The sequence below is a fragment of the Ammospiza nelsoni genome, chromosome Z (assembly GCF_027579445.1).
Source record: "Ammospiza nelsoni isolate bAmmNel1 chromosome Z, bAmmNel1.pri, whole genome shotgun sequence".
NCBI classification, from domain to species: domain Eukaryota; kingdom Metazoa; phylum Chordata; class Aves; order Passeriformes; family Passerellidae; genus Ammospiza; species Ammospiza nelsoni.
Window position 1 is genome coordinate 11,318,063 of NC_080669.1, and position 27,787 is coordinate 11,345,849.

Genomic DNA, 27,787 nt, shown 5'->3' on the forward strand with positions numbered 1-27,787 from the left:
CGGCACCGGCCCGAGAGCGGGAGCGGGCTGGGCAACGGGAGCGAGGGCGCGGAACGGGAGCGGAACGGGAACGGAACACCGCACAGCTCGTCCGGCCGCCGCCGGCCCCCGCCGCCGCCCCACCATGATCAAAGCCATCCTCATCTTCAACAACCACGGCAAGCCGCGGCTCTCCAAGTTCTACCAGCGCTATGTACGGGCGGGCCGGGGCTCGGCGGGGCGGGCGGGGGCCGTGCGGTGGCCGGGGGCCGCGCCGTGGCCGGGGGGCCGTGCGGTGGCCGGTCCGCGGGGTTGTACGCGAGGGTCCCCAGCCCGGCCCGGCCCTGCCGGCTGCGCCGGGCCCGGGCAGCGCCGGGGGAAGGGACGGTGCTGAGAGCGCGTACGTGAGGAGGGCTCGGGGAACGGCGGTCGTGTGTTCGCTGGAGCTGCCTTTGGGAGCTCCGGGGTGAGGGCGGGAGGGCGGGCGGGAGGGAGTCCCGTCCAGCGGCACCTTGGCTCTCCCGCGTGTGAGCGCCGCTGCCAGCCCCGCTGCCCGGCCCGAGTCCGGCTGCTGTTTGTGTGCAGGCAGGGCTGGGGGAGCGGGGCAGGCAGCTCCGGAACAGAGCCTCTCCTCTCGGAAAGAATCGGTACACTGTGAAATTGCAGATGACGTGAACACGTAAGGAACTAGAAAAGAGCATTCTTTGACGTGGTAGAAGGCAGGCACAATGAAAATGCAGCACAGACGCTCGGTCTGGATGGAAAGGTGCACTGGAAACTCGTGATTTAGTTGAAGGATAAGAAATTTTAAGATAATGTTTTGAGCGTATTGTACCGTATTTCCTAGCAAATATGCTGAGGTCTGCTTAGGCATTAAAGTGCAAGAAAACAGTTGGTATTTCTTAAAAGTTATGTAAACAAATAACTCGTTTCCCAGCAATGCAGTTACGTGGATTTGTGACCTCTTTCTTGCAATTCTAGTTATTAGAGAACTCATAGATCATTGGAAGGGATGTATCTTACTTGCACACCTCAGAGCAGAAATGATGACTGTGTCCCTTCAGTTTGCACGGTCAGGTTTTGAATTAAAGGAGTGTAACTATTTCAGGTCTTTCTTTTGTGTGACTGAGGTAGAAGGGAAAGGAGATGAACAGACGGCCAGAGGATACCAGATTTTTCTTGTAAAACCTTTCTGATCTACTAGTTTCATAACTCGGCTTTGAACAATTTCTCAATGCCTGAAGTAGGGTAATATGTTTGTGTAAACAGAATACTTGGAAGTTTTGAAAATGTGAATGGCAAATTGAAGTAAGAAACTTTATGGTGCGCAGAAACAGGTGCAATCATATAGATTGTATTTTTATGTTTGATTTCAATAATGTGGATTTTTTTGTGGATCTTTTGAAGTTTATGCATTCTTTAGTGTCAATTGCACTGGTACTGGAGGCAAATCTCGGCTTTTTTCTGTGAGGGGATGCATCTGCAGCTTTCTAGAGAGATTAATTCGGTCAGATCCGTGAAAGAGGTACTTACTTCTTTCATAATACTAAAACTTACAACTCTAACTTTTTCAGCTGATTCATATGAGAACAGAAACTGCATAAAGTGAAGTAAATAATATTTTGCAGTTAGGTAGAAGAAATTAATTTATGGCAATTAAAATACATGTCATCATTTCGTCTTTCAGAATGTAGACCTGTGGCCATAATTTCAAAGGTAAAAATTAAATTTCCAAAGAGCCAGAAGAATTCAGTCTCAGAAGTGATGTTTCTGATCTTCTAAGATTAAAGGTCATGGCTTAGGAGAACCTGTTGCTCATGGTGCCTTTGTATTTTAGGGTATTTCTGGAAATGTTAGATATTGTGGGATTTGAAGCTTCCCTGCTCTCTTCAAGCTTTGGGGACTTCGTTTTACTCTCAGTTTATGGATAAAAGTAGTTCAGGCTACCTTGGAAATACAAAAAAATTCAAGGTACTTGAGAACACTTCTGGGTTACTTAAAAATCCTACTTTTAGATTTTTTTTACAGAAGTTTCTTAAAAACAATCACTTTTTCACATTTCTCAGTAATACCTTTTTCTGCAACTTGTAAATAATGGCTTTTTGTGTTGAAATGACACAAATAATACATGTCTTATTAACTGCCAGATTTAAGGCTTCAGAAGTAGATAGTTTGAGAGTGCTGACATACTTTGTTTTTTACAGTCTTGTGTGCATTGTCAATCCTGTTTAGCACAGTGTGTTTTCTTTCACAGAGTGAAGACACACAGCAACAAATTATCAGAGAAACTTTCCATTTAGTATCAAAACGTGATGAAAATGTCTGTAATTTCCTAGAAGGAGGACTGTAAGTATCAAGTTTGAAATAAATGCCAAATACTGGCTTTCAAGTATTTTTATTCCTGATTACGGTACAACATTTCACAGCTGTCGTGTAAATGCCATGCCACTTGAGATTTGTTGATACACAAGGAATTATATCATTCTGCAGCAAGTGTGCATATTCTTTACTAACTGAAGCATAGCTGTATGTGCCAAAATGTCTTAGGCAATAAAATTTTTTCCCTTGTGCTGTAATAGCCACAGTGCTATATCTAGTGCCATGAGTGTTTCAGATACAAAGATGGGGAAGGAACAGATGCTGTTTTGCTATAATCAAGCTGAAGATGGCTGGTCACATTTTAAGAGGCATTGGCATTTGCCATACCCACTGACTCAGAGTCACAGAATATTCTGAAGGGACCCACAAGGTGTCTGAATTGAACAGCCTGTACAGGAATCCACCGCTCAGCCTTGGTGTTTTTAGCACCATATTCTGACCAACTGAGCTAAATCTCTAGAAAATTTAATACTTTGTAACTTCTTTGGCTTGAACTCCTAATATTTGAGCAGATAGCCTTTATAGTAGGATTCTGCAGCCTTTTTATCAGGATTTGGGCTTGCTCCATGAACTGGGAAGAAAAAAAAAAAGGTTTTAAATATGCTAACTAGTACAGTTTCAACCCAGATATTTTATTAATAAAGGAAAAGCAAGGTAGGAGGAAAGTGAGACTTAGGTCTTCTGTCTCTGTAAGACACACAAAAAAAATCTCTTTTGAATCATCTTCATTGTTTTTGTCATCTTGCTTTAGCTAATGAAATTCTGAAATGGAGATGTGTTTTATTTTGAAGTATTTATTAGCCCTCAAGAGTAAATAGATAAAAAGCCACCCTCTAGAAGAAGGGGTCAGAATTGGTGGAATAAGCTCACTATCTCCAGTCTGTGACAGAGATTGTCATAGTTTGTTAAATATTATATTTATAGGAATTTCTGGTTACTGGAAGTCAGTCTTCTAACGCCTAGATTTACTGTGTGCAGAGTCAGTTAAATGCTTAGCTGTACCATATCAGCTAGGATGTCTTTTTTTCTTGCTCAAAATGATTCTTGATTTTTTATATACTGGTTTTTAAATCTAAATTGTTCTTTTCTGACTACTCAACTGGTGATTCTATCATCAGGTTCTTGGAGATGATCTCAAGCTGGAAGCATTCTGATTTGAATTCTGTAAGTGAGAGGCAGAAGACATTTGGAGCTTTTTAAAAATGACAGCTGCTTAACAAGAATAAACTGAGATAGAGAACAGAATTCTGGCTTTCCCCCTACTGCTCAGTTACAGGATTACCATTTCAGTATTTTTTTCAGTATTTTTTTCTTTCAGGACAGGGTTTACTTTATAGTTTGCAGTTTACCCAAAGGCCTCAACAGTTTATGTGTAGAACTGTGTGTACTGCAAGTATGAAGTATTTGAAAGACTTGGGTAAATAGATGACAAAAGAAGAAACTTCAATTGCTAGGTATTTCCACTGTCCTGTTTGTTTGTAAAAGTGTTGTCTGATACACAAATGTAATACCTGCTCTACAGAAACAAAGGATTCCCCTTCCTTACTGCCATCCCTGCTCCCTACCAAGCATTAATGCAGAGCAATTTGCTTAAACAAGTGACCTAAATTTTTTTGTTTTTTAATCTGTGTATTCTCTCTCTGTGATAATGACAAAAATTAAAGGGATGAGTTACGTTGCACAAAATGGGTGATTCAGTTCTGGTACAGAGTTAAGGAAAAGTCACAACAGTCATGGCCATATAGGTTCAGCCCAAAAAATACTTTTGTGTATCTGGGAGTGGACCTCTTACAGCTCAAAGCAAATGTCGGTGGTCTGAGGTAGATCTCCTGTGCTTTATGTGCCTTTGTTTGGAAGGCTGTAACAGAAGAATGGAAGAACATACCTCTTTAGACCTTTTCTCATTCAGTGCCATGATGATTAGTGAGTCCATAAAAATATAATTGCTTCTGTGACTTGTAACATTGCATCATTAATTACTGCTTGAAGTGTGGTCCTATTTCTCAAGATATCAGACATTTTGTAGCACAAGTGTTACATATTCTTTGTTATAAAACGGATCATAAACCTAATTTAAGGCTTTTTTGGTAATCCAAATACCAGTCTTCATTGCAGATTTCTTTTTTTTTCCCCCTCTTAATGCTCTTCTGAGAAGGTCAGGGAGGGATTCATAGGCATGCACTGTTAATCTGTAAAGCAGATTAATCCCTGTTCAGTGCCTGCCTGCTAGTGTGGAATGAAAGTACATTTAATACCTGCTTTTTTGTGATCTGTTTGAATTGATTTTAATAAAAAGGTGCACAGGTTGATGTCATTTTTTATCCATATGGATAACAATAACTGCTTGTTTGGTAAATGTAAATTGAGCTGTCTTATTACTTAGTCTTCTGTTGGAATTATATCACAAAATAAAAGTTGCAATGTAGCTCTAGCTGTTAATAATAGGCCTCCTGTTAATTGAAATTACTGTGAGGATTTGCTCAGCTTAGCCTGAGATGCTAACTAAGCTTTACTTGTTTTATTTCCTCTTTAGATTAATAGGTGGATCTGATAACAAACTAATTTACCGACACTATGCCACCTTGTATTTTGTCTTCTGTGTGGATTCCTCAGAAAGTGAGCTTGGTATTTTAGACCTCATACAAGTAAGTTCTTTTTGCTGCTTTGTGGTTTTTTGGTGGTTTTTTTTTTTTGCTTTTTATTAATTCTTAATTACTGTAATTCAACTGTAAAGTAGCTTAGAACTTAAACATTTTGCTTGCCTTTTTTTGGAAGGTTGCTTTTATACTGTGAACATACCAAGAAGTGCTGAGTATTATTTTCAGATTGTTTACAGTTTTCTGGGCTGTCTTTGGAAAAGTCGTTGTCCAAGTTGACGGGAAAGTGAGGAAACTCTTGGGAGCCTCCTGAGCACAAACTGGTTTTTGTTTTAGCTTTTCAAGGCCTTTTTTGGCTGCAGGTAAAAGTGGCACAGTTCAAACATTTGCTATGCAAGTGTGGATCATGAGAACTTTGACAGGCAATGCTCTGTATGTATATGTATATATTTATGTATATTAATATATATCCAGACTCACACACACATAGATACATGCATATGTATACTCACAATAAATGCATAATGCATAAATATGGCCAAAACCTCTTTGGATTAAACTTTCCTTGTGGCTCATGAGCTTTTTGACAGGTATGCCTTAGAAAAGGAGGGCAAATGCTCCCCTAGGTGTGTGTTCTGCTCCAGGGGAATTGGGACAGGTAGGGTGGGAGTTGTTGGGGAGGAAGATGGTCCATAAGCCTATGTTCTTTTTCTCAGTGAGAAAGGCTTAACAGCACAAATGCTTTAATAAGAAAACTGCTTAGCAGAGCAGAGTGAAAAGATGAGTGTAGGTGGTAAATCTTACAGCCCTTCAGGTGCTGGACATGCCACCTTCATGTGGCACCCAGTGGAGCCCAGCTGGGTTTTCCCACAGTGTGCAGGGCAGAGCAGATCCAGTCTGTGGAGAGAAGCTTTCCCTCTTTTGAATCTTTGAACTATTATATAATTTCCTCAAAGGAAAACGGCTCTTGCTAAAGGATATTTTCAGGAGAACTTCTTGCTGTAGTTTGGGGTCATGGCGAGGCCATGAGGTGGCATGCTCGCTGGTACCACATGGGAGCTGCCTGCAGGCTCCTGTTACAGTGAGCTGGCTGAGTTTATCCCTTGGCCAAGGAATTTTTGCAGCACAGCACGGGCCTCTGTGTCTATTCAGGTTGTGTTATGTGGATGACTAACCCCTAAACATGCAACAGTCTCTTAGTCAGAATCAGTACATTCCTTTCCTACAGTTCATTTTTGCCAAGGACATCACAGGTTATAGATTGTATTAAGAAGATCTGTCCTGCTCAGCCCAGTAGAGCAGACATGACCTGTTCAAGATCACTGACACCTCAAACAGAATGTCTTCTGCAAGGCTTCCATGTACAGTTTCATTCCAACTCAGGGATCCATTGGGATCATTGAGTCCAACTCCTGGCACTGCCCAGGACTCCCCAGGAATCACACCATGTGCCTTAAAGCATTGTTCAAATGTTTCTTAAACTCAGGCAGGCTTGGTGCTGTGGCCAATATTTAAACTGCCAAATATGTCTTTTATCAACCTAGTAACAATTACCATGTTTGGTAATATGAATGCTCCTAGGTCAAGAGGCCTCTGACTAAATCAGTGATTTTTCCAACTTAAAACTTGCAAATAAATAATTTCACTGTTAGTGAACTCAGATGTGGCAAAAAACAGTTTCACACCATTAAGGGATTTATGTCATTGCATAAAATGGATCTCTTTTATATACACACATACATATATATATATCTAGAAAAGAGTAAATATAACTTACTGTTAAGCCTTTCAAAAGTTTGCACATCAAGAGAATTGATTTATTGCATAAGTAAAATCTGTCCTGACACGTGGGACTGTATCAATTGGTTATTTCACTGTGGAAACACTGAGTGTCTCTAAGGCCTCCCAGTTCCCTGCAGACCTTTCTTGAAGCTGCATAGCTTCTCACAGACACCTCCTGCTGTTCAGAACAGCTGCTCCAGTGCTGCTGTTCTGGACAGTAGATCCAGAAGAGTGCCTGTGGGAGTAGGAGGGAAGGAAAACTCACATCTGGATTCTTATATGATCTTGGGTCATCGCACATTCTGCAGTATCCGAACAGTGCAGCGTTAACGAGTAAGGTACATGATGGTTCTACCTGTTCCTAGCAGTTTGTTGTACAGGGTTGCTTAGTTGCCTGTCACATATTGTGTCTTCTTACTTGGAAGAGCCAAAATATTTATGAACAGAGAAAAGAAGCATATTCATGTGTAGACAGTGCAACCTGAATTATACGTTCAAATGTTGAAGCAAATTGCTTGCCCTTACTACTACCCGTAATTATATAGCCCCCAAACTTTTTGAATTAGAGAATTTAAACTTTTCTCTATAATGTTTTGCTTCTGGTACCAAAAATACTTAAGTAGATTTTGATCTCCTAGTCTTTGTATTTCACATTGTTTCCAAAAATGCCCCAGTATTTAATTACATGTCAACATAATTACGTAAAGGAAACTGAAATAATAAAAATGCTATTTCCATTTGTAGAAATATTTTGATTTTCTGACTTGTATGATTTTGTTTATAAATCATAGTCTCACCACAGTACCTGCAGCTGTTGAGGATTCAGAATTCTCTTACACGTTGTCATTCAACCATTTGATTATAGCATAGAGTATTAGAGATATGTTAAATATTAAGAGTATTGAGATTAATTAAATATTTTTAATTTCTAGACTGGCTCAGAAGAAGGATCTGTTAATCCTCTTAGCAGTAGCAATCATAATGTACCTTTTACTGAAAGAGGGCCCTCAGAAAGTTTCTTATTACTTGTCAATTACACATGCAGTGTAGACTAACAGGATATACACACGGATGTTGGATTGAGCAAATAAGCTTTGTTTCTTCCTGAAAGTGTTGAACCATTCTTATACATCTTTGTTTACTGTAGTTCAGAGATAACACAGGTAGGAGTAAGACATCTGGCCTTTGTTATGACATACATATAGTGTATGACTAAGTAAGTAGATATATATAGTAGTTTGTGATGGAAAGTAAACTGGTGAAAGAAATCTAGAACTCAGTTTAGCACTTTGGAGGTTTCTGTCATGTAAACTGGGTAAATGTATAGGAGATTGGGTTACATATGGTAGTCTGCAGTTCTTTTCAGCAGAAAGTTTTTGTTGTGATACTTAAGATACTTTTGTGAATGCCACTTATCCCTCCATTAGGTCAGAGCTGTTTTACAGGTAAATCTTCTTGACTCAGGCTTAATGAATATGCTTTATGCATTACAAATCATAGACTCTGCCTCAGATTTGATACTATCTTCAACTTGGATTTCTTCGTTCGAAAGGCAAATTCACTTTGTTTATTTTTGACCATTTTCTTCCCTTTTTTTCCTAAATATAAACACAAGTTTCTTTTTATTATATTTGCTTTCTTGGATTGGTAGATAGGTCAGCATCTGTGCTATGCTTAGGTTTTGCAGTCTTTTGGATTCTGTAAATTCTGTCATGCTATTTTAGCATCTTTGTGTTAGCTTGTGAAGTGTAAGGTTTTTATTGCATGGAAGAAAAATATGTCTGAAAACACAACTAGCTGTAAACTGGCATAAGGGAGAAATGAAGGGTCTTTACAGTGGTACCTTAACTGTTATGGACCTAAGAGCCTCTGTCAGCTCCAAGAATTTGTGAGTGTCTTGGCCCATAGCTGTACTTTGAAGACATAATGAGTCAGCAAGCAGCGGAATCTGTGAGAGATCAGTCTTCCATGGGAAATTCAGTGGAGCCTTTCAAGGTAAGGGTGTTCAGTGAGAGGCATGTGGGAAGTGCAGTGCACTTTGTGTAACATGTTTTTCTCAGTTCTTAAGGATAAAGGATCCTGACCAGAGATGCTTTTATGCTAATTAAATAAAAAACAGAGAGGCATATGACTGAGATGAGAACTCTCCAGGGGCAGATTGAATTACTTCTGTCCTCAGGTTTACCATTGCTGTTTAGGTAAGGAAGAAGAAGGGGATATTCTTGGTGTGAGTTACTCCTGTTGTTTTGAGCTTATCTTTTGTACCTGCTTTTGTTAGTATTTGACATTATCTATGCTCCAATACATTTAATTGATTGTGTTCTGAGTTTTCTGCTGCCCTTGTTATCTTCCTACTAATGTATGATTTACTCCATTTTTGTCTTATTTGCTTATTTTAAAAATAAGCCCTTCATTGAAAAGGTGATGTTTTGTTTTGACATGTTTGAGTAGAGAGAGCTCCAGACTTGCATATATTCAATGAAAATATTGTGTTTTGTTTTATATAATTTATGCTCCCAGTGTGTATCTGTCTTTATTAAAGCATATTTCTTACAAAAGAAAGGTGTAGGGGTTTTGGGGTTTTCATTTTTTTTAATGTTTTCTGTTTCCTTACATGGAGATGTGTGTTTTTTTTCTTTTTACCATGAAAGATTGTAATTTCAAAAATGAAGCACAAGGGGGAGCTAGTAATTAATTGTGCATGCATCCTTATTTTCCTGCTATTTCACTCCTTTATTTATGTTACTCTTCCAGTAACATCACATGGTGCATCTGAACTGATATGTGTGTGTGTCAAAGCAATCGATGTGTTTTCTCTTCTGGTTATTGATCTACAAGTCTGCAGCATTTGAAGTGATTACTGAAGTACTTAAATATTAGCACTGCTTGCCTCAGTGTGCAATTCATTTGACTCAACTGAAATTCAGATGAAAGTGACTCTGATTTTATTTACCTTTTCAATTGTTGCAGGCATCTTAAAACAGGCCAAGAAATGTTACTGTAAAAAATCTAGTTTTCCTTGCTGACTAGTGTTTTAAAAGATAATTTATAATAGATGTAGACCTTGTAATTTCTGGCATTATTCTGAGTGAGCTTGCCATCATGAATGGAAGATGGGGGAAATTTCCAAAGCTTCTGTGAGAAATCCCTGGTCAGTGAAAAATCTCTGTGAAGGAATAGCCAGTGCCAGCTGTATTTCCCTTAGATTAAAAAATGTTTGTTGTGCATTGCTGGTCGTGCATTTTAAGCAGAGATTTGTGAGTTTGTTTAGTGTGTGATGGGATTGCTGTGTAATAGGTAAAGGTTTAGAGCCAGCACGTTGCTACTAAACACATGTGGGGAGGGTGGTGTTTCTAGGATTCTTATGTTGCCTGTGTCTTTAATGGGTTCCTTTGTTTTCCGAGGAACTAGACAGATGTCAGTGTGTGTGAATCATGTGCAGAGTTGGTGATTGTATGAGGAATAGTGTCAAACTCTTAGCTCTTGTAAGTAAAACTATTGGACGGAGGTTGCATTTACACTGTTTCCAATCTTCTTCTTACAGCTAATGTCAAACAGCACTGTTCTTGTAACTGCATTCTCCTAAGGTGCAAGGAAAGTAAGAGAACATCTTTAGTGATTTGTTTTGCACCACATGTTGTCAAATGTGTAGTTTTTCTACTTAACATACAAGTTTTTTTTTGTTTGTTTGCATCCCTTCTTTACAGAAGACTGTTATTACTGCAATGAATTAACAACTGCTTGAAGAAAAATCCCTGCTTTGCTTAGCTTCAGCATAATTTAACAGATGCATATTCTATTTTCTTAGTTACCTTGTCACCAAACCTTATTGTCCTGCTTCTGAATATGCTCTGTGTTCATAGTTTAAGTGATAGATTTGTATTTTTGGTATTAAAGGATAGTCTAAATGCATCATTAGTTAATTTATAGTTTGATGTCAACATTTTAAAGACTTTAATAGTAGTAGTCATAGCAAGGGCAGTGTGTGATCGTTCTTTCTTTTTCAGTTTGAGCACGATCTGAAGATCAGCAATTAAGATGTGAAAGTAGTCTTTGTTGATAAGGCAAGGTAGACACTTGGGAATGGGTGATGTCAAGCAGATCTATGTCCCTGGGTTGGTAGATATAAATACATGTCTGTAGAAGCAGGACTTCATCCACAAAGAGTGGAGGTGGATGGAGTTATGTCCAGGTGGTGTTTGGTCAGTAGTGGTGTTCCCCAGAGCTCAGTGTTGGGGCCAGGCCTCTCTAATATCTTTATCTATGAACTGGATAAGGGGTTTGAGTGTTCTCTCAGCCAGTTTGCAGATGACTTTGTGCTGAGTGGGAATGTTGATCTGCTGGAGGGATGGGCCAAAGTCAGTTGTAGGAGGTTTGACAGTGCCAAATGCTGGGTCCTGCCCTTGGATCACAGCAGTCCCTGGAGCGCTCCAAGCTGAGGCAGAGTGGCAGGAAAGCTGCCCAGTGGAAAGGGAGCTGGGGATGCTGGGTGGCAGCAGCTGAACATGAGCCAGCTGTGCCCAGGCAGCCAGGCAGGCCAGTGGCACCTTGGCTTAGATCTGCAGTAGTGAGGCCAGCAACTCTCCTTCTGTACTGGGCACTGGTGAGGCCGTGCCTCAAATCCTGTGTCCAGTTTTGGGCTCCTCAGTACTAGAAAGATGCTGAGGGGGTGGAGCAAGATCAGAGAAAGGCAGTGGAGTGGTGAAGGGGCTGGAGCACAAGTTTTACAAGGAGTGATGGCTGAGAGACCTAGGGGTGTTTAATCTGGAGAGAAGGACTGGGGGGATCTTCTCTTTCTATACAACTGTGTGAAAGGAGGTTATAGAGATGCTTCAACCTCTTCTCCCAAGAAAGAAAAAATAGGATAAGAGGAAACAATTTGTACCAAGGGAGGTTTATACTGGATATTAAAAAAAAATTTCACTGAAAGGGTTGTCAGACATTGGAGTGGGCTGCCTGGGGAAGTGGTGGAGTCACCCTGCCTAGTGCTTTAAAAACATCTAGATGTAGCACTCAGAGACTTGGGGTAGAGATTGGGGTAGGGATTTGTCAATGCTAGCGTACCTCTTTGACTCATTCATCTTCAGGTTTCCAGCCTAAACAATTCTGTGATCTGTGTCACATTTGTGCCTGGACCTAGACAGTTTGAAATCTGGTGCCTCTCAAATACTAAGGTGGGGTTCCTAAATCATGTGGAACAGAGAGTCAAAATGAGGTGTTTGTCTTCCATACTGCTTCTTTAGGATGTTTGAGTTAAGAATTGAATAAAAAATTGCATACAGTGACAGCTTAATAAATAATATTAAATACATGTTGTGAGAAAATGGCCTTGACATATACAAAACTAATTAAAATTTCCAACAAGTTGCCACTATTTTCATGCCATTAATAAAAGATCAATAAATTTTTTCAGAAATTTGCTTTGAAGACCCTAAGCTCAATCTTATATTTAACTTAGAAAGATCTTGACATAACCCGTGTCCGTAGGAGTTATCCCTTGGACGAAGGGAGCTGTGTGTACAACTCTCTAAGGCTGGAGTCTCTAATAGCACTCACCACAAGCACTTGGTGATTGGTATTTGGGAACTTCAGGACTGCAAGTGCAATCATCATTTCATTGTCCAGACTAAGTGAGGATCAGGTGCTCTTGGTGTAGCAAGGTGCAAAAACATAAATACCAAGAAATCTGTTCCAGAAACACCCAGAGGAAGGCGATGTACAGACCATATCTGGCAGGGAACATCACTGGCTGGAGTGCAGTAGCTGCTTGGATTTTTATGCTTTTATGTTCTGGATTCAGGGAGGATTTATTTGCTTATGTGTGAACTATTACAGACTTTTCTAAATTTATATGGTAATATGCCTGACAGGATCAGGAGGTATGACATTAAGACAGATGCCTTTTTTATCCTGGATTCAGTGGGTCTGTACTGTCCTGCTGCTGGAAGGAGTGATGTTGACACTTAACAGCAAAGTTAACAGTCTGGTTAACTAGGAAATGCCTGCAATGCAGTAATTACTAAAAACAATGATGGGAAAAGCTGGTTTTCTTTGCTTTATACTTGAGTTGTAATGAAATGGGAAGGAGTACTTTAAATCACAGCTGAGAAAATTATAGCGTAGGTTATGTTACTGGTTTGTCAAGATGTATCTGTTTTTTAAAACAGTGTGACTTTAAGCAGTTTTAACCTAAATTGGCTTGTGCATACAGTTTTGTCCTCTACATAGATAACATACTTTTGACATAATGTTAACCACATAATTTCAGTAGATGCCTTTAATGCCTTAAGATCTGACCGGTGTTTTATTTCTGTATTTGCTTTTCTCAAACCTCACACCTAATGGAACTGCAGAGTTTTTGTTAAAGATTGACCTTTGGTGCTTTTTTCCCCTCTTTGCAGGTATTTGTGGAAACACTAGACAAATGTTTTGAAAATGTCTGTGAGCTGGATTTAATCTTCCATGTAGACAAGGTACTGTGATGACATCCTGTAATATTTTTATCAAGTAATATGTTTGTTTCAGCTGATACTTGATATTAAACTCTGCTTTACTTTCCAAAGAAGGCTAACAAAGCTTAGGGGTCTAGATGGTATGTCTTGTGAGGTGGGGCTGAGGGAGCAGGGATGTTGAGGCTGGAGAGGAGGAAGCTCGAGGGAGCCACGCTGCCTTCTACAACCACCCCAAGGGAAATTGTAATTGGGGGGTTGGTGTCTTCTCCCAGGTAACCATGGGCAGACGAGAGGAGGTGGCCTCAAGCTGGAAACCTCTTCCCTGAAAGAGTCGTCAGGCATTGAGGCAGATGGCCTGGGGAACTGATGGAGACACCATAACCAGAGGTGTTCAAGAGGCAATTGGACATGGCACTTGCTGCTGTGGCTTAATCAACATGATGGGGTTTGGTCAAATGTTGGATTGGAAGGTGCATTTAATATGCAATGGTTATGTAATTTAAATGCTGTGTGGCTCTTTCTGTTTAAAATCTCAAAATGGACTGTCTTTTTTCAAACACTTAGAAACAATGTTGTTTGAATATTCCCAGCTGTGAGAAACAAGTGTTGTACTTACTCATTTAGTTTAGAGAAATTCTTTTACTATAGTCACCCTTCATTTAAAAGGACTTTGGCATTTCTTGGTGTAATACCTAAAATGCTGAGAATTTAATATATAGAATTTATTCCTTCTGTTGCATTTTGTGCCTACCATTGCTTTCTGTGCAGTCGCCTGTCCCTATTTTTTACAGGAAAAGCAAGATAGAAAAAGCAGACTGAAAGTAATACCAAGTTAGGTATCTGAAAGAACTCAAAATACTAGTTAGATACTCCAGTAAAAATAATACATTTTCACAATAAAAGCCAGTGAAACCTTGAGTTAAAAAGCTCTGAATGTGACATTAACCAGTGCAGTGATTTTTAACTTGAGCGTAAATGAACAAAAGAATTCAATGTAGAGACATGAACTTCTGTATTAAGGCAAGGCTGCCACCAACTGTACAGTAGCATTAGTTGGGCAGCTGTGACTAATTTGATGTAATCTTGATTCTTCCTTTTTTTTTTCCCTCCAGTTTAACTTCATCAATATTCTTATAGGTCAGAGAACAAAACAGGAAGACGTATCTGTGAGAATTAAATTAAAATGTTAAATTTTCTTTAAACTGCTGATACAGTCAACTTGTCAAGAAGCATAATGCACTGAGCCTTCATACTTAATGCATTAACTTTCTCTTTCTTGTTAATATATTTCAAGTGTGCAAAAGGGAAGAACAGCAGCTGCTCCTGCTTGATCTTGACAGTCTTGGTTATAATGGGTGCTTATGTGTGGGTGCTGTTAGGAGTGAAATCTTTAAAATATATGTATTTTGAGTGGTCTGATATTGAGAAAAGTGAGGATTGGCTAAGTTATTTGAATGAGAGTTGTTCTGTGTCTTCAGTTCTTGATGGAGCTGTGGGAGGTTATTTTCTTGCAGTTGTCTTGTGAGAGCTGCCTAAACCAACATTTTTTCTTGTAAAAAGATGAGGTGGCATGTAGAAGAGTTAAACTATGTAATCTCAACAGCTGTTGCTGTGTGGTATTTTATGTGGTATTTCTGTAAGGAAATATTTATGCTCCTCAGGTGTTTATAATTGTACAGGACTCTGCAGTGACTTAGAGTTACCCAGAGCCAAGACAGATGCTTCTTCAAGAATATTGACAGAGTATGATGAATTCATTTGGAGAATGGAATATAGGTGGAATGACTGTTTCTAATGTGCTGTAGCAGATGAGGACTTGGGGTGTTGGGGAATGTAGTTCGTACAGAAGAGAATTTAACTTCTCTTCATCTGTATTACAAGCAGCCAAAAAACTTGCTATAGCTGGAGCAAGATGTTTTCACATGTCTTGTGAGGAGGAGGGGCAGGTTTATTTCGGTCCTACTGAGTCCAAGAGCCTAATACTTTCTGATGGAAAAGGCATCATTGAAAGCTATTATCCAACTAAAATAATAGAATATATTCAGCTAGGGATGTAAGGGAATACTTTGGTTTTTTCACTGGTTTTTGGCACCTATTGAAATATCTCTGGGAGTATCATGATCTCTTGCAAGAGTTTATTATCTAATCAGATGAGTGAACCATTCAGAATCAAATTTCTTGAAGACAAGAAAATGTGTTTGCCAAATTTTCCTGAGAGAGTTTTTTTCTTGATAAATTCCTTTTTCTTTAGAATGTGCATTCATGCTTTTAGAGAGTGCATCAAATGTAAATAGGAAGCACTCTCTTGATTTTTGTAAAAACACTCCAAAATTGTTATTACAAAACAGCAATTTCAAATTTTAAAAAGTTGATGTTCTCAACAGTCAGATCCCTTTTGGAATATAAGATGTCTATTTGTTGTGCCTTCAGTCTTTCCCTTAAATACTATTTTTAATACACTATTGAAGTCTCTTTTGCACTTCATTTCCACTTATTGCATTTTTGTTAATGATTTTTTTGTTTTCGTTGTTTCTTGGCAAAAATAGTGATTTTTTTAAATAAGAAAAGATAGGGACAATAAGGTGTAATTGTACATTTAATATGTATATGCAATGAATTTTAATTTGAAAAGAAAAAACAGTTACTGTTTATTTTTATCTTGCTGCTGCTTACATATGAGCAAACGTATTTAAGAGGAAGGAGTCAATGGATTATGATGCTTATGTAACTTTATTAGTTAAGCTGTGATTTCCTTTCATATGGAGATTACCCAATAAAATTAATTAAATGCTGTTATTTAGAAAGCTGTCCCTTTAGAATAAAAGTGGGGAAAGACAAAATAGTCCAGCTTCTTTAAAGCCACCTATGCTTTGAACATTTTTAAATGCTGTGTGTTAGACTTCACTACTGCATTCTGAAAGTAGGAAAAAATGCAGAGAAAGATAAGCATGACCCAAGGTATGGAGTGGTTTGCACTGAGGAAGAAGTTAAATATTCTAGAGACTGGAGGCAAAGGAGTAATAACTATATAGGAGGAAAGGTTTTGGAAGAGCACAAAAGGGCCTGGAGAAGGGCTGTTTTAGAGAAACAAATTCAATTTTGTTTTTTAGGTATGACACAAAAGCAAGGACTGTGTTGGTTTTTGATGTACTACCTCCTGATTATTTGATTTAAAGATTTACTTCTATCCTCAATCCATGGGGAAACAGGGAGAATATCCAAAATAGTAGCTAAAATTATGCTTTTGAGATACCAGATTGTACATGTTTATTTCTGAAAAGTAGAAAAATACTCCTTGTCTTCAGATTTAAATACTAATATACTATTAAAATATTATACATTACATGATAACCCTGGGTTTTTACTAGTAAGTGTGCAGAAGGATGCCTTTTTAAAAAGAAAAAAACCCAAACCAAATCTTATTATGGTTTGAGTGCAGACTCTGAGGCAGCAATTATGAACCAGAGTTTTCATCCTCAAGTCAGTGCTGCAGGGAGGAGAGATGTTCAAACATACCCATTTCAGCAATGTCCTCAGCTGTTTTCTGTGCTCCTGCAGTTTGAGTCCTAGCTGGCAGTCTTAGCTGTAGATACTGAAGACTCCATATTTATCAGGTGTCTCGGGAATGTCAATTCTACTTCTGAGCCAAATCTTGGGGTCTGTGATGGGTGAGCATCAGAGTCTCTTCCTTCTCAAGTGTAGCCCAGAGTGTTTACACATCTCCTTGTGAGCAATATGTTTAGTCTAGTAGGACTTCCTTCCTAGAGGTGTTACTGCTGTTGATGCTAACTCAAACTCTAGTAATTGGATAGAAAATGGGAACAAAAAAAGAGGACTGTGAAAATTTCTTAGCATGTTTGTAAGTGGTGTGAACAAAGAATATACTAGAGAAAGGAATATGAAATTATGAGCTTTGTTTCCAACTGCCTTTAGATTAAGTGCTAACATTAATTAAATGACTTACAGAATGTTTCACTGTATCAAGGTACCTAGACCATTTTTTCAGATTCTATGTAGGATATTTTGCATTTTTAAATTCTCTTTTGGTCTCTTTTAGGTCCATAATATATTGGCTGAAATGGTTATGGGTGGAATGGTTTTGGAGACCAATATGAATGAAATTGTCACTCAGATTGATGCTCAAAATAAACTGGAGAAATCTGAGGTAAGAGTGATGCACTGTGTAGTTTCTAAACTAAAAACAGGGGTTATAGTAAATGCATGCTATATAATGCTCTTTGTCCTTCATAGTAAACTAAATAGTGTAAGCTGCCTGCTTATAGTACCAGAAATTTGCAGTGTATCTCAGGGTGCTGTACCTTTCATTAGAAGTATACTTTTCATTAGAAGTAATAAACTGCTTAGTCACTGCTGGTTAGATTTTACTTTTTGTATCTAATTGCATTGTGCACCATTGCTGTTAAGATACTTCTGTAGTTCTCTAAGTTTCTGTTACAGAAAACCTTTTAATTCCAGCCTACTTGTTATGCTGGACTAGTGACTTCGGCCCTTAAATGAAATCAGATGAAGAAACTAAGTGTGTCTTCAAAGACTACATATTCCTGTCTGATAGTATGCTTCTAAGCACCTGAAATAAATAGCAGCAGAAATACTGCAACACAAGGAAATAAATTGGACTGAAGTGGACTAGACAGACTTTAAAGCCCAGTTTTAGACGCTTCAAAGTAAATATGAATTCTGCAGTTTTGATAATCTGAGCCTTTGGTCTTCAATAAGTGAGAAAATTATATTCTGTATTTGTCTATAATGGGCTAAGTGAGGGATCACATAAGAGTTTTGGGAATCCTTTTTCAATTTAACAATTGTTTAATTTGTGTTTAGGAAAGACATTTAGATTAAGAAAGGATCTTAGAATTACTTTATCTTTGATACAGTATATTACTGTCCCTTTAACGTCACCATATGTGCCTTGTAAGTCAAAATGCTGCTGCTAATATATCTTTGCTAAGTCTGTGCTGGATTCTAAATGATGGGAGTAATTCCACAGAGGAATACATCAAAACAATAATATCCAAGTTTCTAAGCAGGCCTTTGCTTGAATTGGAGACTGAATTTCTGAGGTTGGAAGTCAGCTGAGCAGACTTCCAGGTGGCATAAATATGAACTAAATGGCATTTTAGGAGAGGACCCAGAGACTTCTTAGTTCTAACTGAAGTGCAGTAAAGAGAAAAATGAATTTTTCATTTTTTTTTTGTGGTACAATGTATACTGTTCTAATTCTGCAGTCTCAAGCTGTGCCACCTCAAGTTTTTTTAATGCATTTAATTCCTTGTTTTGCACAACTTCCAAACTGTATCCGGTCAACAACATGTGAAAAACAAGAAAAAGCTAGATATGATGTAACACAATACATAGCTATATGCATCTGAAAGGATTCTATAGTAGATTTTGAACATGTCCAAAGTATTCATTTTAATGTTTTTCTCGCGCTCAGAATGAAACACTGATCACAGAGATGAATATTTGGAGTTATTCTCCTAAATTTTTATTATATTTGAATAACTTCTGTATACTTACACTTTTCCTTATTTGATAAAAATGCAGTTGTCTTCCCAAAAGCTGAACTTGCTCAGCAGTTGTGCTCTACCATGTATTATGTACATATTGGTTCTGTCTGAAAGCATTTAATTATGTGAATTCTGTTACCAAATCAACTGTAGACCAATCTCTGACAAGTCTTCTGAAACACATTGATTCAGTGCAGCCAGCTGCAATACTTGCTGTGTTCCATTATTCATCAACCAGTTGTTCTTTCTTTTAAGAGCTTTTAGTATAAAAGTAGATGCTAGATGATCTGAAAAAACCCACGCAGAACTTGAAGTATATACAAAGTGAAAGGAACTTGTTCCTTTACATTCAGCAATGAATAATAGAAGGTAAAGAAGTAGCAGTGGTAAATTAAAACACTTGGTGGCTGGGATGAAGCAGAACATTTCACAGTCTGCTCCCCACAAATACATTCTTTTTCCTTAGTTCAGTGACTGTTTCTTTTCAAATTTAACTGTTACTGTAATGCTGAGATACATCACAATATTTGATAAATGTTTCCTTAGACCATTAATCATTTGTTTAATGTATATCCGCAGAAAATTCCTGATTGCTATTTCTTTTCTTTTTGTCTTTTTGATCAAGATTGTAATTCTTTGAGTATGTCTTTCCTGAACACATATTTTCAAGACACAGGCAAATCCTTGTAAATCAAAATAAGTAATAAGTTAATAAATTTTGAATGCTGTTCACAAAGAAACCAAAACTAGTGAATCTTCTTTGTTTTCTTTAATTAGAAAAAATAAAATATAGAAATTAGTATTAATGTAGTCTGTAGTATATAGGACAGCACTGTTGCTTTAGTCCCTTTGGCTTTTAGACCACCATCATGCCTCTTGCATTTACAAAGCAGCTATTTAATGTCAAGCGGCCTTTACTGTTATAGCTGAAATGATGAAACTAATAAAGCTGTATCTGGGTTACATTTTCAGAAATACTTCAGTTTTTCTTGTGCCCATCGGGCTTTCAGTAATATACAAAATTTAGCTATTTAACATCAGGTATTTGTTTAGTTATGTGCTAGGTTTCTAAACAGGCTTTCGGTTAAAATTTAGTGAAAAAGTCTGAATATTTACATGTATTTGACCAAAATTATCAGCTTGAGTAATTTGTGAATATTTTCAACAGCGATTAATTAAACTGCTATAAGAGAGTCCCTAGCTTTGATTTGTGATTGAGCTAATACTATTTGGATGGGCTACAAAAGAAACTATTTGTACCCTGAGAAATGTTGTATTATATGCATTTCCCTGGCTTTCAGTTTAGTGTTAATCTGTGAATGGGTTTCTGGTCAATCCTGAAGCCAAAGAATCATTGTGATATCAAGGGAGGGAATTCTTTGGGAGAGGGGTCATTGGGATTTTATTCTGAGCTTCTGGAAGTATTGTAGGTAAACCTGGGCTACCTCTTCTCTATTTGGAGTGTTCAACTGTGTGTAATTTAGACTTTTAAGCTGGGCCTCATTTTTTTCTGAACCTCCTGATCTTTTCTGGCTCTTTCCATTCTTCTCTCTTACAGACCTTTATCTTTCAGTCTCCCAGACAGGACAGGTAGACAAAGGTATTGCTGACTTTTAGAAAAAAATGTACTTTTAACAAAAAGGGAAAGCAAAATGATGTCAAAGGCAATAAATTACGTAGGCCAGACTCAAAAATTATGTGTAAAAATACCCATACTAGTCCTTGTAGCCTACTTTTTGTGCTAGTTTCTTGTAGTTCCCTCATCTTTTTATTGGCTATAGTGTATTTTACTAGCTTTTCATTGACATCATATTTTTTATTTTATTTCTCTTCCTGCATTTTAGAATTTAACTTTTCTTTGTATCATTGTTAACAAACAAAAGAATATGAACTTGTGTTAATATTAGCCAAAAAATCCTGCTTAATTAATGTCAATAAAAAAGGAACACACAGATAACAAAATAAGATATGATGACATAATACAAATAACTCCTTTGATGGGAGAATTTTGTCCCTGATAATCTAAAATAAATAATACAAACTCAATACAAACTCTCTTACTTCACCAGTTACTATTTCCAGACAAAAACAAAGAACTTTTACCTGCTTGCAAAGAGAAGTTTCAGAAAAAGCTTCAGGTGAATGAAATCTTAAAAATCCCACCACTAAAACCAGCAAACTGAAATCGTTCTGTATAGAGAGAATAAAATTATCAGTGCAATTTGTAAAGATGATGTAGAATTTCCAAAGTTGATGATCCAGCCTTAAGGATGTTGAACATCAAATGAGAAGGGCTGTCAGCATGTACTCAACTTGAGATGTACATTTGCTGTCATTATAATCCGAATGTCCAGATTTTGATCTAAGATATCCCAGCAACTGCAGTCCCTGAACATGAATGTTAGCAAAGAACAGAAGGAGAAGGAGACTGTATGTGTGACTGTATCAGTTTATGGTCAATGTCACCTGCCATTTGTTGTTTGAAACATTTAGTTTAGCTTAACAGTTTGAATGTCGGTCCGTGTTAATGGCAGTACTTGAAAATTAATTTCCACTTGTTTTAAGTCTCTGTGTATTCAAACTGCAGGTATTTTAAACAGGTGGAATCTTAAGCAATTGAAACTTATTTAATTTGTTAATAGCCTTGCTCTTTACTTTTTATGTGATCTTCCTAGGATAGTGTACTACAATACCATTAAGATTTAACAAATATAACTCCACAATTGGATTTGGTAGCACTGAGTTGTAAAAGCATTAGCTAAAAATAGTTCTTGGTAACATGCAACATTTTAACCTAAATTTGAAGTATGCTACAGCACATGAAGAAAATCAAAGATGTGACCTTCCTCTGCCTAATATATTAACTAACACTTGTAATATACAGTCTGTATTTTATTGGTAACACTAGGGAGCTTGATCTCAGATTTTTGGTTTGGTTTCTTTTTTGTTTTTCTTTTTGTGCAAAGCTACTTTTCTTTTTCTGTGTTCTGCTCACACATATTCTGTTTTTATTTTTGGGTCTGGCAATGAAAAACAAACAAAGAAATAATTAATCATTCCCATCCATTACTCTTTTTGTGATTCAAGTGCTTAAAATTTCTAAGAGTATGTCTTAAGTCTTCTTATCTGTTTGGCCTCATTTTGATATACTTGCAGACTTCATTTTGGTTTTTCTCTAATTACGTTCATTTATTTAACCTCATGAGCAGGGGACATGATCATTCCTTTATATTATGTATTGCATCCTTTCATGATTTCATATCCCTGCTGCTTTGAAGTCATACTTGTTCTGAAAAGAAGCATTGCTATGAAACACCAGCAGCAGAGAGGTCCTAGTACCTCTGAAGTATCTGGAAAAGGGTGGCTTATTTTGCAGTGTTAGCCTTCATTATTTTGTTTTCCAGTAGGCTGTGGTTTTCTAGTGCTAGCTAGTTCTGTGTAGAATTATTTGGGATGATAGTTGTAACATTTTTATTTGTATATGCATATTAACAATATTTGTCATGTGCAATACTTTACCCAGATTATCTGAATTTCTTTTTAAAGAGTAAAACAGGGTTGCTGGGATCACTTTGATATGAAGTTACCAGTTGGGCATTCTAAGAAAGGATGAGGATGAGAACAGAGAAAATTTATTCCTATAGTGGTTAATAATGACCTCAGTAAATTATTGACAGCTTATGTTTCTCACTTGATAGATTAGGACCAGTAGAGTAAAAATCCTGTTATTAAATGCATCTATTTCAATCTATGAAATAGTGTCTTCTTTTGCATATATGGTATTGCTCTCTAAAAGTATATGAACATGTTTACAAGCATTTTTTGCAATAATGGAACCTAAAATTTTAATATGCAGCATTTCAACATTAGAGCACATCCTTCAACAACAAATGAAATTGAGAGTACAAAGGAGCTGTGGCAAAACTGTGTTGTATTGGCTTATTGTTATACCAGCTGTATGCAATTCATATTGTCTTTCTGAAATTGCATTAATTGTCTTAAGAAGCTTCACTTTCACTTGCTTCAGTCATTTGCTTGCTGTGACAGACGATTCATCATTCTCACTGCATGTTTAAGGCTTGCTACATGTTTTGTTTTTTAAAGTGGAACAGTTTTTTCTTGGCACATCACCAACTTACCTGCTGAATTACATGATAAAAAAGGCAGGTGGAACTAGTTGAGTTCAGTGTTACAGTGGAAGCTGTATTAATCAGGTGTCTCTAGAAAATGCCTCAAAAGCACACAGGGCTCAAAGTACTGTTTGTTGTACCTTTGTGTTTGTAAATACAGTTCACTTCCAGTAAAAGAAATTGAAAGACTGCTACTAGTTCACTGCCTGACATGCTAAAAAGTAGTGCTAAGGAGTTAAAATATAATAGTATTTGAATTGTATTTGTTATCCAGCTTGGGAGTTCAAGTGCTTTTCAGTCATTTGATCCATTAGACATTTTTTATGAGCTGTTTGCTCTCTCTTAGAAATGCTGTGTAAATGTATTGTGCTTGATAGGGTGGACATTAATTGTGCTAAATAGCATTCTGCCATGCATTTTATGTATACACTATCCTTCAAACTCACTTAATACAGAGAATTCCAGGAGAAGAGAATGTAATAGCTTGAAAATCTCTACTCCAGCATCTGATAGTGAAAGATAATCTCGCTGTCAAAAAAAGAGGTAATCTGACAATCAGAGCAGTTTTGTCAGGGATCTTCACTGATCGTGATCCAGAATGGTCCTCATGAAATTTGGAAGTTATGACTGTGTAGGGGGGTGGAAGGGCAGTGGTTGTGTCAATTGTGGTATTTTTAATAATTCTCAATTGTGTCTCCATTGTATCCTAAGCCATTGGGGCGGGAGGCAGGGACTGTAAGTCTGTATAAAGAGGATAGTAGCAGGTAGGTAAAAATAATAACCAGTTCTACTAAAAATGTTATTTGTCCATTAAGAATAAATAACTTCCATTAAATTAGGGTAAAGAATCTCCATCCAAGTCACTCAGAAGGCACCTGTCCTTTGATTGCCAGCCATGTGCTACCATGTCATTACTTATTATACTTTTCTGGTTTCCCACTGTTTCAATTGTAGATTGTATAATTCATTGCTTTTAATTAATATTTTCATCTTCTCAGTGGAAAACAGTTTACATTGCCCCATTTTGCTTTATGAATTTTTCTTCCATTACTGCAAGTAGAATTTAAAGGATTAAAAGCCTTTACTGTTTTATCTGATAAGACTTCACTGGAAGTTGCCTCTTGATTTAAAATTAGTATTTCCAAGTTCTCAGTTATAACAGGACGGTGTTGGGCATCTTCATGCCTTCTGCACTGTTTTTTAGTAAATAGAAAGAAATTGCAGTGTTAATACTTCTCCTTTAAATTATTGCAGATTCAGGGGTATTCAGATTTTAGATACTTCCATTTCTTAGTACTGCTGGTGTTAGGTCCAGGTTTTCCCCTCTTAAGAAAATGCTGCTATTGAAAGAGCCTCTGGGAAGGATGGCCTGATAGATTTGGTTAAGGAAAATGAAGGAAAAAGAGTGTTTCAGAATACTTTTTTGCACCTTTTGAGTTTTACTTAAGTCTGTTCTTCTGAGAACAGGTAATTCTGTTGATAATTCAAAGTAAGAGCAAATTTGATAACATCAGAGATGCAGTTTTCTCAGCTATCTTCTCTGCCACACATGCTTTTCGCAACTTTGGCGTGTCTCACATAGGAGGGTTTGACAGGGAAGATATGGTTAATAGATGACTTAATGGCTTTCTGGTCTCTGTTTCTTCTTCTGGGAATCATCCCATGACTAAAGTCTAGGGATTTATGACGTTTTAGCCTTTCCATGTAAAGGGTTAGTTCAAAATCAGAAACTTCAATCAGTTTTATTTTGACTTGGGTTTTGTTTTTAAGGGGAGAAGGAAGAACAGTAGGTAGGATGTTAAGTGAAAATATTATGTTAACTTGACTTTATTTCTTATAAGTGAGTAGTAGAAAGGAGAAAATATTTTTTTTCATAGCCTTCAAAAAGTAGAGTTGTTATCTGAGAAGTGTGTGGGGTGTCTGTCTCCTTTTGTGAAGCTGACCAGGTGAACGCCATGGAAGTTCAGGTGCACTCCTCAGTAGTTTTACCCTGCACTTGCAGTGAATTTCAGTGAAAACCAAGAATCTGAAAGGGTTATACTTTGAGTGGTAGTCATGTACCAATGCTTTTTAGTAATCAAATATGACACAACCTTTTTTCTGCTTTCATTTTGCTGTATTTCTTGTTCAGAAATACTTTGTGTGCAAATGGACTGGTTTCTTCAGTCTTTGAAAAACCTAAAATTAAAGATCTTCCAATTGGTTTAGTCTTTTTTTAAACTAAATGCTAGCATCTGGCTTTGTTTCTTGTGGATTGCTCCTTTTTACTGGACCTGTAAGATGCCACACTGTAAAACTAGTAAATCTTACACTGTGATTTTTATTGTTTTTGAATATTTTTAATCTTACTTTTAAAACATTAAATTTAAAGTTAATTCTTTTTACTTATTCAGAAAATTTGTAATATGATATCTTTTTCTGCTAATAAGAGCTCTTCTTATAAAAATGTCCCATGCTTTTTTATTTCCTTGCAAAAATAAAAATTATTTTTACACTTCTGTGGCAAGCCTGAAGTAAAACCACACTGCAAATTCTAAATCTGCGTAGAGAATCTGAACTTTCAGGAGAAACGTTTCCATACCTAAAATTAATAGTCTGGTTTTTTTCACAGCATAAAAAATAGTAGTAACACTTAACAGTCTTGTTTTAATAGTCCTTAAAATAACAAGATTTTGAATAGGTGTTTTCAGAAGCAAGAGGGAAAGATGATTTTGGTATGTCTTCAGGCCTCTGAGCTGTAAATTGTTAGCATTTCATAATATACCCCAGTGTGCAAACTTGGCAGCTGCTTTAACTAAAAGCAGAACTAAATGGAAGTCAGCAATTTTCTATTGTAAAACTTGCATGTTTATACAGAAAGGCTCCAGTTTTGTATGCAAAGACACTGCATGCAGTAGAGAATTTTAATAAAAAATAGGTGCTGTGTAATAGTTTAATTTGGCATAACTGTGTTGTTGTGTAATGCTCAAGGGGATGCAGATATGTTAGTGTATAATTAGTTACTGTGGGAAACAGGTTATTCTAGTTTGGCTGTCTGCATGCTCTTCATCAACCACAAATGCAGGGTGTTTATCCTTTTCATTTTAGTCAAAGCCACCTTGAAATACCTCTGTGTGTACATATATATGTATTTTTGTATGTATGTATATATACACACACAGGTGTGTGTGTGTCTGTGTCTGTGTTCATTGATTTGACTGACATTCAGCACCTTATTACTTTGAGGTTACTTACTCTGAACCTGTAACCAGTGCTAGTCAAGTGTGAACCACGTGAACTTTTAGAATAGGTGAGAGGCAAAGGCAGCACACTGGACACCCAATACCTTGAGACTGTCTGTTCTGTGACGTGCACATTACATGTGCTTGGATAAGCCTCCTGTTCCTTCCTCTCATACTTTTCCATCCAATTGACATTACATGTTTTACCATATAAAGAGGAATATGTGAACTGTTTTCTCTTTCTGGTTTAATATTTCCAAGTAACCCATTTCATTCCAAACACAATTACCATGTGGTTTTTCTAATTGTGTAACCATGGAAATACTTGAAAAGTTAGTTGTCTGTGTAGATTGCTGGTGAACCTTCTTGTGACTGACTTTGCCTGACTTGCATTTTTCCTCACTTTATATACAGGCTGGTTTAGCAGGAGCTCCAGCCCGGGCTGTTTCAGCTGTAAAGAATATGAATCTGCCAGAGATCCCAAGAAATATTAATATTGGTGACATCAGTATAAAAGTACCAAACCTGCCCACTTTTAAATAACATGGCTACTCCAGGTAATACCAAGGAAGAAATGTAATAAAGATTTACTGCATAATTGTTTACTAAATAAACATGTCTTACTTTTACTGTTTGGATAAAACTCAAGGTACTGCATAGACATAACCTGAAAAATCAGTGTGTGGAGTTGAATATTGCTTTTGTCTTGTTTGTGAAATTAAAGGAAAGGGGTAGTTCCCATGTGATTTCTAAATTACATTCCTGTGCCCTTGCAAGGCATATCACTGTGTCTCAGCTGCTGCAGTATTTTGGGGAAGTATTTAATATGTTCTTTACTTTATATAACCTATAATGCTGAGTTTTTTTGTATATTCACCAAAGTCTATAATTAGTGTGTTCTTTAACTACTTCTGTTTGTCATGATTATTTAAGACCTAAGTGCAAATGTTGCATGAAAACATTTAACTCATGTTTTGTTAAATAAAATCATAACAAACTGGACTTCGAAATACCTGTTTTTTGAAGTCTACTGTTTGCAATAAACCACATTATTTCCTATTCATGGAGCCAATTGACTATATGTTGACAAATACTGTTGTAGCAGACATTGATATTGTAGTTTAATCTCTGAAGGGCTTACACAGGGGTATTATGCTGAACATATTGGCTCTTTACATTTCTCACAAAAGCTGTTCGTTATTATACTGAAGGAAAAACTGCCTTTACCGAAGATCTGATTTTTGTTTACATATACATGTTGATACTTACACAATCTGATAGACTTTCACTGATGGTCTGACTTTGTCTAGGGGAAAAAATGGGCCCTGTGATTGCTCTGTCTTGTGAGAAGCACAGAATGGGCTGAGGACTTTATATTTGGGCAGCTCAAACCTGTACATGAGAGTCTATCAAATAATGTGATAAAGAAAGGCACTCTGGAAAGATAATTGGGGATACTTTAATAGGGCCTCTGTGCCTGTTGACATTGTGATTCTCTGCTTTGAGAATTAGATTTATGAGACACATAGTATTGTCAAGATCTCAGAGAAATCGAAGTGCTATCACCTCTGCGTAAGTTGCTCAGCTCTTAAACTCTTCTGTGATTTCAAAAACATAAAGGGGGATAGTGATTGATTTTTATAATCATGCTTTTAAGCTCTGTGTGATGTATAAGTCTGTTTTAATGAATAATAAAAATATCATTGGGATATTTAAGAA

General features: G+C 37.2%; 1 protein-coding gene across 2 annotated transcripts; it reads left to right on the top strand.

The window, feature by feature from the left end:
• The first annotated feature begins 4 nt into the window (after positions 1 to 4).
• On the top strand, positions 5 to 27,787 carry AP3S1 (adaptor related protein complex 3 subunit sigma 1). Of its 2 annotated transcripts, none has more exons than XM_059492877.1 (6): positions 5 to 193; positions 2,234 to 2,325; positions 4,892 to 5,003; positions 13,139 to 13,210; positions 17,247 to 17,354; positions 26,483 to 27,787. In XM_059492877.1, exons 1-6 carry the CDS (start codon positions 125 to 127, stop codon positions 26,609 to 26,611), a joined length of 582 nt encoding a protein of 193 aa, XP_059348860.1. In that variant the 5' UTR covers positions 5 to 124; the 3' UTR covers positions 26,612 to 27,787. The 2 variants fall into 2 exon arrangements, with proteins under 2 accessions (XP_059348860.1, XP_059348861.1); XM_059492878.1 differs by lacking the exon at positions 26,483 to 27,787 and adding an exon at positions 20,276 to 20,311.

What these genes read in the sequence shown, in the direction of transcription:
- AP3S1 (XM_059492877.1), top strand. Translation starts at nt 125, where the DNA reads ATGATCAAAGCCATCCTCATCTTCAACAACCACGGCAAGCCGCGGCTC. An exon ending in TAATCTTCCATGTAGACAAG is followed by an intron (nt 13,211 to 17,246) that starts GTACTGTGATGA and finishes GGTCTCTTTTAG; the next exon opens with GTCCATAATATATTGGCTGA. An exon ending in ATAAACTGGAGAAATCTGAG is followed by an intron (nt 17,355 to 26,482) that starts GTAAGAGTGATG and finishes CTTTATATACAG; the next exon opens with GCTGGTTTAGCAGGAGCTCC.